General features: G+C 34.6%; 1 protein-coding gene across 5 annotated transcripts in view; it reads right to left on the bottom strand.

Annotated features, from left to right (window-relative positions):
* DOCK7 (dedicator of cytokinesis 7) overlaps positions 1-12,466 on the bottom strand; it is a 184,372-nt gene that overhangs the window by 15,914 nt on the left and 155,992 nt on the right. For 3 of the 5 annotated variants that reach the window (XM_043461119.1, XM_043461120.1, XM_043461122.1), the window contains 3 exons: positions 11,967-12,159; positions 10,470-10,613; positions 7,956-8,087 (listed from right to left, as the gene is read on the bottom strand). In XM_043461119.1, the coding sequence (XP_043317054.1) occupies positions 7,956-8,087; positions 10,470-10,613; positions 11,967-12,159 (469 nt within the window). Of the gene's footprint in view, positions 1-6,424; positions 6,440-7,955; positions 8,088-10,469; positions 10,614-11,966; positions 12,160-12,466 lie in introns of all 5 variants that reach the window. The other 2 variants (XM_043461118.1, XM_043461121.1) reach the window with 1 other exon arrangement.

The following is a 12,466-nucleotide window of genomic DNA, read 5'->3' as shown; positions in this document are numbered from 1 at the left end:
AAACTTTAACAGACAAAATTAACTGACTTCTATAGCAAATGAAATTTCTCTAGATAGGTTAAATATATTCAATCAAAATTCTGATTAAAACCATTAATAAGCCAATGGAACAATAATAGCAAATTTTAATAGAATCAAGAAATGAAGGCCACACTGCCTGGAAAATAAAAAAGGCATTTGAGAAAATTAACAATTTGTGATTGATTTTTCTAAAAAAATGCCATACATATATATATTTATTTACTTTTTGGAAGCACAAATATTAAAATATTGTTATCCTGGCTGTACTCCTCTCAGAGCTTTCCAGCTTAAGATTTCTATTCCAAATCTTCAGTATTATGACCTTTTAAATATTTGAAAACTGCTATTAGAACTTGTTTCCTTTAAACTTTCCAGTCCTCAATCATCTTCATATGATGAGAAGTACTACACTGTCTTCACCTTATTAGTCTTTTGATGGCACCTTTTAAAGTGTGGTATCCCAGAAACAGACACAACATACACCGATCTGATCAGTGTAGAGATCAGTGGGCTCACAACCTTCCAGGATGTGGACTTAAATTTTATTAATGCCTTAAACTGAACTAGTTCCTAAAGAGCCATTTTAAACTCTTTTTATTTACTTTCTCATACTGACATTCAGTTCAAGAAAAAAGAAAATATTGAGTGCTTATAATGTGTTAGCCACTGCTCATCCTCAGTACAGTTCAGTCGCTCAGTCATGTCCGACTCATTGCGACCCCGTGGACTGCAGCACGCCAGGCCTCCCTCTCCATCACCAACTCCTGGAGTACACTCAAACTCATCCTCAGGAATAGGAAAATAAAAATAAGTAAGACTTGGCTCCTCAAGAGTAAAAAAATGTACTCAAATAATTACAATACAAAAGGTTATAAGCTCTAGTAAAAAGTGTCTTGAGAAATGAAAGATAAATCCTGTTGGAGCCAGGTCACAAAAGAGGTGACACACAGACGAGATTCTACAATAACCTAGAAGAACGGCTAAGCGGATGTGGGAGGGAAGGAAGCACATTCTAGCGGAAGGGGAGGGAAGGAGGGGAAAGAGGAAGAGGGGGTGGGAGGAACAGATGAAGAATAAAAATGAAGGTAAAACTCATTAAACAATGTATATGAGGTAACCATGCATCCATTCACATATTTATTGAAGGTTTACTATGTGTCAATAAACTGTTTATAGAAGCTGGTGATAAATCTGTGAACAAAACAGAGTGGTCAAGGCAGGTCTCACCAAGAGGTGACATGTGAACAAAGATGTGAAGGAGCTTTAAGAGTTATTCACGTGGCTCTCAGGAGGGAGGTGCATTCCAGGCAGAGGAAAGAGCCAAGGAGCCCTTGTGTGCAAAGGACAGGAGCCCTCTCTTGTGTTTGAAGAACAAGAAAGTGGCTAGAGTGGCAAGGCAGAATATACAGCAGCGAGAAGATCAAAGGAGATAAGATCAGAGAGGAGTTACTAGAACTGAAAATGAGTGTGTGCAGTAGAGTAAGTATATTTATTTTCAACTTACAAAGAGTTCTCTAATGTAAAACCACTGACTCTATCATGTTCATGAAAGTTTAATCATATAGCTTTATCTTCAAGAAAGATATCACTTTATCTTACTTCCTCTTCAGAGGTTTGGACCACAGGATGATACCCATTTTTCCTCTGAATTAAAAACAAAAAAACATTTTCCTACAATCTAGCCTATATTTTTTCCAGCTGTATCTTCTTTTAATGTCATGAATTCTTTCTGAACTTCCTACCACTCCCACACTCCAATTATTCCTCCTCAGCAGTACTCACTGATCCCACCATCCTGTGTATAATGAAACTATGTCCCAAACAAGGAAATCCATCTACTCATCTATCCATGTCTCTAGTGCTTGAAATCTCTTATGACAAATAAGTCTTTTCTAGTTTTGTTATCTTTATTTAGCAGGAAACATTGAGTTGGACTCTTGTATATTTCCACACTGACATCATTTCCAGAACTTCTTTCATCTTCACCCATAGTTCTCCACTACATTTCTCTCAAGTTAACTGATTTTTCACATAGGCATACCAGTATTTCCCACAGGGGTAATCTCCTTGTCTTCTATTAGATCTATTCCCCTTAAAAAACATACACTTTTATCAGTTTGTTTAGTCATAAAGCCTGACCTGGGAACCTAACACCTCTTAGATTTCACAGCTAAACTGTGTTAAGATTTCAAGTAATTATAGTAATAGTAATGATGATGATAATAATAATACCAATAAAAATAATAATCTCCAACATTTTTAAAGTATTTACTATGTGTTAGGGCTTCCCTGGTCAGCTGGTAAAGAATCCACCTGCAATGCAGGAGACCTGGGTTTGATCCCTGGGTTGAGAAGATCCCCTGGAGAAGGCAACGGCTACCCACTTCGGTATTCAGGCCTGGAGAATTCCATGAACTATATAGTCCATGGGGTTGCAAAGAGTTGGACACAACTGAGTGACTTTCACTTTCACTTCACATGTGCTATAATGCTGGTTATCCACTTTACATGGGTTATGTCAATTTTTACCACAACTCTCAGATATCATTATTTTCACCCTCTTTTTATAAATGAAGAAAAATAATTTGCCCAAGGTCACACTGTGACCAACAGTGGAGCTCAGAGTTAAATCCTAATATATTTGACACCTGAGTCCAAGCTCTTAATTACACTATTTAATTCGTGTATTCTATATACTCACATACAAATACTAGGACATAAGTATGATCCCTGAACCATTTTTCACTTCTCTGATGTTTTCCTTGAGTTTTTGAGAATTTCCTTGAGTGACTGAGATTTACTGGATACCTTCCTCCCTGTTTTGTCTTCCTCTATATTACAACACTGTCCTCTACTGAAATTGTTATTACATGTTTGCATCTCCTTTCCGCACACTCCACTATGAAAATCAGGTTGATGATTTTCATAAACCTACCAGGTATATTCTTTGAAGGTATATCCTATCACATTTCTTATCAGAAGTTCAATTTTAACCTTTGTATGTTCCTGTCCAGGAAAAAATAATCATGTCCAATATCATCTAATAAATAAATGTTTGCTGTCCGTATCTTTCTCATCAGAGGTAACATTAAGGGCAGAACCCAGCCCGTAGTACCACATCATCAGGTGCTTAGTCATGGGTCTATACCAGTTATTAGGGAGTCATCAACTATCAGAAAGTATCTCTTCATAGAGTTCTTCTCATCACATTTGCCTTACTTTCTTCATATCTGACTTCACCTCTTTGCCTTTCCTGAGATAAACACTCATGGATGTTTTACCCTACACAGGTCTAGTTTCTTCTTTAGAGTGTCACATTGTCACACTTAACTATTTGTTGTAAAAGTTTTTGCTTTTTTTTTTCTTTCTTCTTCTTTCAGCCTCCTGCCCATCACCTATTAAAACTTGCTGTTTCCCATTCTGCTCTTTTACTCACTTGGATGAGTTTATTTATCTCATGCAGCCTCAGCGTGCATGGATTGTGCTTAGTTGTGTCTGACTCTTTGCAACCCCATGGACTGTAGCCCGCCAGGCTCCTCTGTTCATGGAATTCTCCAGGTAAGAATACTGGAGTGGGTCGCCATGCCCTTCTCCAGAGCATGGATTAGAGCATATAAAAATTCAACAGAAGACACTGCATCAGAACTATGGCTAGTATTTCTCAGCATATAAAAACCAAAGTACTGGCTCATCTTCATGTCCATCCAGTACAATGAAAAGAGTTAATATAGTTATCTTGCATGCATGAATCTCAAAGGTTAGAATACCTCATTTTTCTTTAGTGACTTAGTAGAGAGACTTCAGCTTAAACAAGCTAAGTCCATCTTCTCAAGCCTTGCTGGAGACTATAACATATACCTACTAGGGTGGTGATATTTCCCCTCGGATGGTGAAATATGTTGTAATTTTTTGAAGAAAAAAATGGAAACAGTGTTATGTGACTATGTTATCAATAGTTGGGGAATGATTATTCTGAACATTATAAACTTGCATTAATCTACTTCTGAATACAAACTGTTGACTATTTGATGAATGGATAAATGTACCTTTTAAAATAAAATGTGTGCACACAAAATATAAAATGGCTATAATTTTCCATATAGAAAGTCAGAAATAATAAATTTAAAATACAATTATAAGTAAGAAATTTTTAAACATACTTTATTTCCTATTATTTCAAGAAAATAAATGTACTTGGGAAAGAGAAAATAAACAGTTACCAGTCATTCAGATATTGAAATTGGCAGAGCAAGTAACAGTCACCATGATTTAAGAAAGGTTCATGACGTGTTAATTTACATATTTAACCAAATTTGCTATCAAGTTTTAGAGTTATCTTTTACACACACATACACAAACTCACACACACAGCCCCCAAAAGCTCTGCCAACTCAAATGATTTGTACCAAATCAAGGAGCACAGTGAAAAATGAAATACAGTGCCAATATATAAGCCCAGATCAAGGAAGGAGCTATCAATTCAAAGACCCTTTCTATAGTATCAGATATCCTTACTGGATCTCAATCCAGTGAGAGTTCCTTAAGAATACTAGGAAATTAGCTAGGAACCACAGCTTTTAGAAAAAATGAAATTACTGAAGTTTTCCCAGAGTCAAAAAGAAAAATATTCACAAGAGAGGAACTTACCACAATAGACAATAGTAAAAGTAGGGAGTAGGGTCAGCAACCAGGGGCAAGAGAGAAGAGAAAACAGAAAGCATTTTAATTAGGGAAATTTCAAAACAAATAAGCAGCAAATGGTAGCAAACATACTTTTAAAATGCAAGCATCCACTTAAGTTTTACAAGGGAAAAGCAAAAACAAACGTGCAACAATTTTAGAAGCTACAAAGCTAAAGGTCCAGTGAAAGGTAGTGACAAGAATATAAACAAGAAAATAAAGTCCGTGTGACTTTTACCATGCAATAAACATGATGACAGAATATTAATGTCATAACCAGTGAAAATTATACCTTTCAGGGGTCGATTTAGCATCAAGCAGACTAGTAATAAACTGCTCAGAGGTTCAATGTCTCTTCTTTCATGCTTACTTTTCACCTAATTCCATTTTGTGTTAGGAAATCCATAAGGAACTTTATGACTCAAAGATAACATGGAAAGTCTCTATGTAAGTTAATTGAGACACAAAAATGAGATGTTCTATACTGGGTATAAAAAAAGCCATACACATTTAATCTGAGGAACTAAGGTAGATTAAAAGTACTGGTTTCATCTGAAGAAAAACAAAAGGTGGCAACTAATTCAGAAATGGAAGAGAATGCAATAGTAACATTCATTCTGAAGGTTTTCTAGCTGGGTCTCAAAACAAGAACTGCAAAACCAAACAGAGAAAGCCTAAACTGTTTAATCAACATAAACCTGACTACAAACTGAAAGGCAAAGCAGAAAAATTAACAAATATTAATACTCAGCTTTAAATAAACTGTCTTATTAATACCTTGCTTTACCTCATCAAAATGAATTATTCTGTAGAATTTCTTTATTTTATAGAATTCTTTCCTTTACAGAAAGATTTTTTAAAAAGGTAATCAATTCTTTCTGGCATTTTTCAGGTAAGATTTGATTTATATATAACTTCATGAGCCTAACTATTATACTTACTCCATAAAAGGAAGCACACAGTCTTCATTGAACACAATTATCAAACATTGTCAGAAAATGAGGTCAAATTAAATTTCAAGTTCTCTCAATCTGTTTTCCCCTGCCCCCAACAAAATTCAAATGACAAAAGTGAATTTCATTCCTCAGTAGTACTTATACTCAAGGTGAAGTGACTCAAGATCAAATTAACATACTCTTTTATCAATTCCAAGATGCACATTTTTTTTGCCCATATTTTAGTATCTCTGAGGTTGGCATTCATTTTTCAGCTGATGGGATGTTGGAGTTTAATACACAGGGATTGTTTGTTTTTCTAATCTTTCTTAAAGGAATATAAAATAATGGGATACCTTACAATTGACAGCATCTTACATCAGATGAAATATTTTATATTTATACCTCTGAGCAATAACACATAAATCGACCTCTGTAGAATGAGGTGAAACAATATGGTTAAAAAAAGGAAATCTTGTGTGTAAATGTTGATGAAAGAAAATGCTTCAAAGGATAAAAACAAACTAAAGTGACAACAAAGTGGCTCATTTACCAAAGAATATCATTAGTGTAACATATGGATTTCCATGCACTGCCTACAACCTCTTAATAACAAATTTCTTAACATAACTTACAGTATTTTAACAAAATTTCTTTGGTTAATGAATTCAGTTGACAGCAGACAGCAACAGAATGCCCACAGCTAGCACATGTGGGCAAAGCATTGGCATAAGAAATCTGATCAAATCAATCTATTAGTGTCTTTAACTAACTAAAACATTACCTACCTCCCAGCCAGTACTCTGTATAATAAAAAAGTAAAAAAGGGCAAGTCATAAAAAAAACTGTTTAAAAAGAACAAAAAAAGCCAAAGGAAGTTCAGTAGTGTAAGAAACTATATACCATAAATTCTTCTCCATATAGAAAACACTAGAGTATTTTAAACACCATATTCCTTCACTTAAGACCTATGATAATTTTATAAATTGCTTGTTCAAAACCTAGAAGCTAAAATTTCACCATTTAAAACTTTAATAAGTAAAAAGTACAAATTTAGGGGAAAGAAAGCTAACTGCTTGTTTTATTTGTGTCTAAATTAGATCACTAACCAATGGGAGCTGCACTTCACTGAAGTACCCAGGGTAAGCTGGAATAGAAACTGAAATTTTGCTCAAATGTCTCTGATACAAATGGATGAAAGTTTCTTGGAAGCTGCTCGCTCTAGATGTTCCAGGCCTGACCTGTGTAATTTGCAATTTGTGTAACCTATAGGAAGCTGCAATGAGATTTCTTTAACTGTATAACTGATTATAAAAAGACCCACCTGCTGTGATCCAGAATTCTAATGATCTTTCACAACTCCAATATTTTATTAAATGACAATAAAATCCTGGCTTAACAGGATAGCAGCCCTATTTAAGACTAAATTTTTCAGATTATATCAATTCATCTAGAACAGCTTAGTCCATGGCAAGAAAGAGGAAGTCAAGCTGATAAGACAATAAAGTGGGACTAATGCTGCACACGAAAGTGGAAAAACAATACTATACTTCATTCTTAGGTGACGGCAATAGCAGACAACAGCACAGGGAGCACAGGGAAGGGAACAGAAAAGTGGAAAGCAGGACCCTTAACATAACGTTTCAGAGTATTTCAATGGAGCCAACGATTTAGCTTCAGGGAAATCAACTGCTAGTAGTCGACTTCATTTTTAAACAAAGTTTACTTTAATTTTAAAGATAATATGTGGATCCCATGAACTAAAAATAAGTACTGAAATCATACTATTATAGTTGAATAAATAAATACAACCAATTATTTTCACTAAATATTACTTTCACATGAGAAACATGCCAGAGGATGACTGGATAAAAATATCTGGAAAAAAGTTAAAAGTTCAGTTGAAATCATTAAAAATATTAGTTTATTAAGCTTTCATATCATTTAATAAATATAAAAACATTTTTGGAAGAAAATGAATAAAAATCAATTTAAAAAATCAAATTCATAACTATTACCCACACTGTGAAACAGAAAGTAACACACAAAAAAATTAGCAACTAGTAATAATTCAAAAAAGTGAAGAAAAAAGAGAACCTATGTGGGAAGGTTATGATGATCATAATCTACTCTAAGTTAAATTCATTTTTGTTAATGAGTCTTGCTTTGGCCATGAGTTATCATTTTGACACTGTTCATTTGTAACTTGATTAAAATGGTCATTTCATGGGATCGAGTTTGACATTAGTACAAAGCAACACTAAAGCTTGTAAGACAGTTTTCTCCACTTACACTAAAGTTAGAAAGTACAATTGTTACCTGATGAACAATTTTGCTGAAGGCTTCCTGAAGTTTACCATGAATCGTGGATAGTTTCTTTGCATCCCGATTAGCTTCGTGAATAGGAATAAGTACTTTATAAACCTCATTAACTGCTTCATACATGCCAGCCTATAAGAATAATAAGAGATTGCTTTCTTTTACATCAATAAAAGAGTGAATCACAACTTATGAACTCACAGTATTTCCAAGGCAATACAACTGTTTTCCAATAGGACATAAAAACAAACGCTACTGATTTTTAATTTGATTAAGACCTGATAAAATAATTTTGCACAATATATTATCTCGTCTATTGAGTGAAAACATGTGTGTGTGTATTTGTGTTTGTGCATTTAAAATACACACATGTACATATATGTATATTTATATTTCTATATAATTTGAACTGGACATTCTGCTTTTACTACTCAGTACTTACTTAACTAAAATAAATGTGTGTATGTGTGTGTCCTTATATATGCATATAAACTTTTGCAGAAACAAATTCAGAGCAGAGACATAGAAACCCAATTATTACAAGTCACAGATACACAAATATCACATAAACCTATTGCTTCCTAGGACACTAAAATTATTAACTTTCCCAAAATATTAAATTGGCACAGAAAATCTTAACGGAACTCTCCTATGGAAAAAAGACTGATCTTTAACAAAACATAAGATTCTGAGCCACCAGATTTTATTCAAGTAGGGGTTTTGGTTTACTAGTGGTTGGCCAAGTGTTGCTCTGGTTATAATCAGAGTGAGGGACAAAACATGTTTATACTGCTATCCCATTTTCTTGTAATGGATTGGGGGCTGTGGTAAAGGAAAAGAGATATTTTCCAAGAGTCACTGAGTTCCCACTGCTTCACAAATCGCATTTTCCCAAGAAAATAAACATGGTTCTTATATTTTCTAGTCAGCTCACAGGAGTATATATAGGCAATCATGTAGCTGCAATAGTAAAATATATTCAGTGTAACTAAAATGTCTCAGTAATTATTTTAATTAATATTAAATAGATTAACTGAAAAAGAATGAAATTCATAATTAAATACTATTGCAAAATAGAGGCTTCTGTAACATAAGCCACTGTAACCCAATCTAAATTCACTGCTGTGAATTATTAAAATTACACACATATACAGAGGATGTATATTTATTAAAATATTCCATTAATAGCAAAAACTTTTTCCCCTACTAGTTCAGATCCCTTAAACTGAAGCGCAAGGAACAGAGATCTGGGATAGGAATCAGGACAATCAAGGTGTTCAAAAACAAGAAATTTTAAAGAGGACAAACACCTAATGTTCTTTGAGTCTCAGAATCATTTTTACAAGAGTTACTTCTAAGTACCAATAATGATGAGAGGATGATAACAGCAAACATACTAAAACTTACTTGGAGCCAGGCAATGTGATTAGCACTTTACAGAGGTTAATTCATTTAATCCTGACAACAGTCCTTGAAGTACATGCTATTATTAGATGCATTTAATGGGTAAGAAAAGTAAGACACTGGTAGGTTGAGTAATTTGTGCCTGAAGTGCTTTAACTACTAAGTGCTTAACTACTAAGATGGCAGAAAAAGGGGCTGAAAGTGAAAGTGAAGTCGCTCAGTCGTGTCTGACTCTTTGTGACCCCATGGACTGTAGCCTACCAGGTTCCACCGTCCATGGGATTTTAAGAATCTCCTAAATCTATACCCATAACCAACATGTTGCTGGGTAGGGTTAAGGCCAGGAGAAGCAACAACTGATTCCCAATAATAGTACAATGGGGAAGTAATGTACTATTACTTAACTACACCAAGTAATAGTACATTACATCAAGCTTCCCTTTTACCCTAACATGAACCTCACTGTCTTGCAAATCTTGGTGCTGGGACACTAAATACTCAGCAGAAAACTCACAGAAAGTAGGTGATGCTATCACCATGGTTCAAGAAATTAAACAAGGATTCAGCTAGCTATTTTTTTCCCTTCACCAATAAGTATCACATCTCTGATCCACACTGACTGCTTCAATTCTTCATATACAGATGGGGAGGGACAAGGACTGGACTTATAGCATGGTAGGGAATCAGACAAGGGATCTAGGATGTAGTTCATAAAGTTCCTGATACCACTTCAGTGTCTACCTAACAGAGCTTATTATGCCACCAATCAGGTGAGAGGCTGTAACTTTCCTGAGCACCAGAGGCTTTTTTAAGGTTTTAGAAAATGTTTGGTGGCAAAAGTTTTCTGAAAAAAAAAATCTCTTATAGACGAAGTGCTGGTTCCAAAACAAGCAGATGAAAAACACCGGAGGAAGTGACAGACTATTAAAATAAGAAGGAATAAGCAATGATGAATGTGAAAAGAAAATCCATTACTAAAGAGTTCTTAAGATATTTGGAGAAAATTATCATAATTGAAAAGCACAGTCATAAGCAGAAAGCATAAATATACATGTCAGTAATAACTAAGAAGTACATAATTGTGGGAAGAAATGAACAAGAGTCATCTACCATAGAGAAAGAAGCAGCTGCTTGTTCCAGTAATCCCACAAGTCCTGACTCAGTAAAGTACTTTCCAGAGCAGATACCTTCTTCATCTGGAGATACCACGTCATCTGAGACTGCAGATTCTTCTAAAACATTAGAGGAAATATTCTAGGAGGAAAAAAATGTTTAGGTTTGTGAAATGGAATTAATTTCTTAACATGAATGATATATATGAAGTAAGCGAAGATAAAATACAGCTATCAGCTTATTTAAAAAAAGGGTGGTAGTCAATGAAAAGCTAACAGATGAATCTCCAAAAACTTCTTGTACTGTGAAGATGACAAGAAAATGTAACACCACTGCTGGCTAACTTTTCCATTAATAAAAAGTTGTAAGAAAGAAAACTTTAAAAAATCATGGGCTAAGGAAAATTGTAATATGACACACAACACCTAAGGTGACTTAAACAAGTCTTTATTTTTAATTTAATTGATGTTGTTAAAACTCATCAGGGAAACTGAGATACAAAAATAGTCTCAAGGCTTGCCTAATATATATCAAATTAATGAAAAAACTCAGGTATAATAAAAAGCCCTCTTATCCAACAAGATTGGGATCCGTCATTACTTCTGAAAAGGAAATGATACATACATACCTTAAATATTTTATTTGAACCTAGATAGTCACACATTTGTCAATTTCTCGAAGTAGATCTAAGGCCTTTTCTTTGTGTATGGGTCTCAAGATCAGAGTTCCATGTAATCTCTCTTGACTAAATACCCACCATGTAACCTCCATTTATGATTTTCAGTTTTGGTTTCTTTAGAGTAAAAACTTGAACTTAAAAGATTATCAAATTATCCTAGATTTCCCTCAATCTTTTTCTATTTGTCTTGATCTCTTTGCAAAACATTCAGCTTATTAATAATTTTCACAGAAACAATAACTCACTTTCTTTTTGTATTTAGATTTATCAGAGAACATAATATTTAAATAATTTTTATAACTTCCCAAACCTGGAATTAAGAGGCTTTGAAGAAAAGCAAAGCATAATTGACTCTTCTTGGTAGGCAAAGAATTCAGCCAGTGGGTCAGAGGTATGTAGCCCTACTAGAACATAAACTATCATCTCTGAGTCGTATCTTAGCATATTTTTAATAAGCCATGGAGAATGCTGGTTTACCTGGTATTTTAATTAAAAGCCAATTAAGAGTGTCCTCTATCCTGATTTTCAATATTTTGAATATATTTCATAGATGCTATGAAGTTCACAGCAGTATAGGCAAAGAGAATACATATACTTTACACAGCACTGATAACGTACAGGTAAGAAAACATGGAAGAGAATTAACAAGAAATACTCTTTAAAAACATATTAATGAAAGTGATAGTGAAGTGTAAATTCATCTTGTGAAGCATCACTTTCAGTCTGTGCTTTTATTACAAGCTGAATGCATATAAACAGCAGTGAGAAAAGTTAAATCCACAGAAGGACATACCTTGATTAAGGCAGATTCCTACCTGAAATGTTACACATCCCACGGGGAGATACTTCCGGTCCTCCAGCATGCTCAGATACTCAGCAACAAGTGCTGCTGAGTGAACGAGGCACTGGGCAGCTTCGGCATGATTGCTGCGCTCTGAGTGCTTGCCAGCCATGTTCTGCAACCAGGTCAGCCGCAGATCCGGAGAGGTCTGGTAGCCCTTGGCAATTCTAGTTAGAGCAGAAATTCTCAATTAGCATTTGCTTCCTAACCTGAAAGGGAGTTCAAATTGTTTGTTCAGTGTGTAGGCTTCTGTTACTGAACACAACCTATTAAGACAAGTTTTTGGGTGCTATGAAAATGCTTTTGAGTGTGCTTAGAGAAATAATTGTGGGCCCATGGAATGGGGAGTATCAGGCTTTTTTTTGCCTGGGGGGAGGAGGGAGCTAAAAAAAAAAAAAGACACTTTATATGAAAATCCGCCCTTTAAGGAAACAATCAGTAACGGAAGATCTGGGAATTTACAAGTTTATTATG

Source organism: Cervus canadensis, chromosome 2 (genome assembly GCF_019320065.1).
Source record: "Cervus canadensis isolate Bull #8, Minnesota chromosome 2, ASM1932006v1, whole genome shotgun sequence".
Classification (NCBI taxonomy): domain Eukaryota; kingdom Metazoa; phylum Chordata; class Mammalia; order Artiodactyla; family Cervidae; genus Cervus; species Cervus canadensis.
This window is presented reverse-complemented; position numbering and strand designations above follow the sequence as displayed.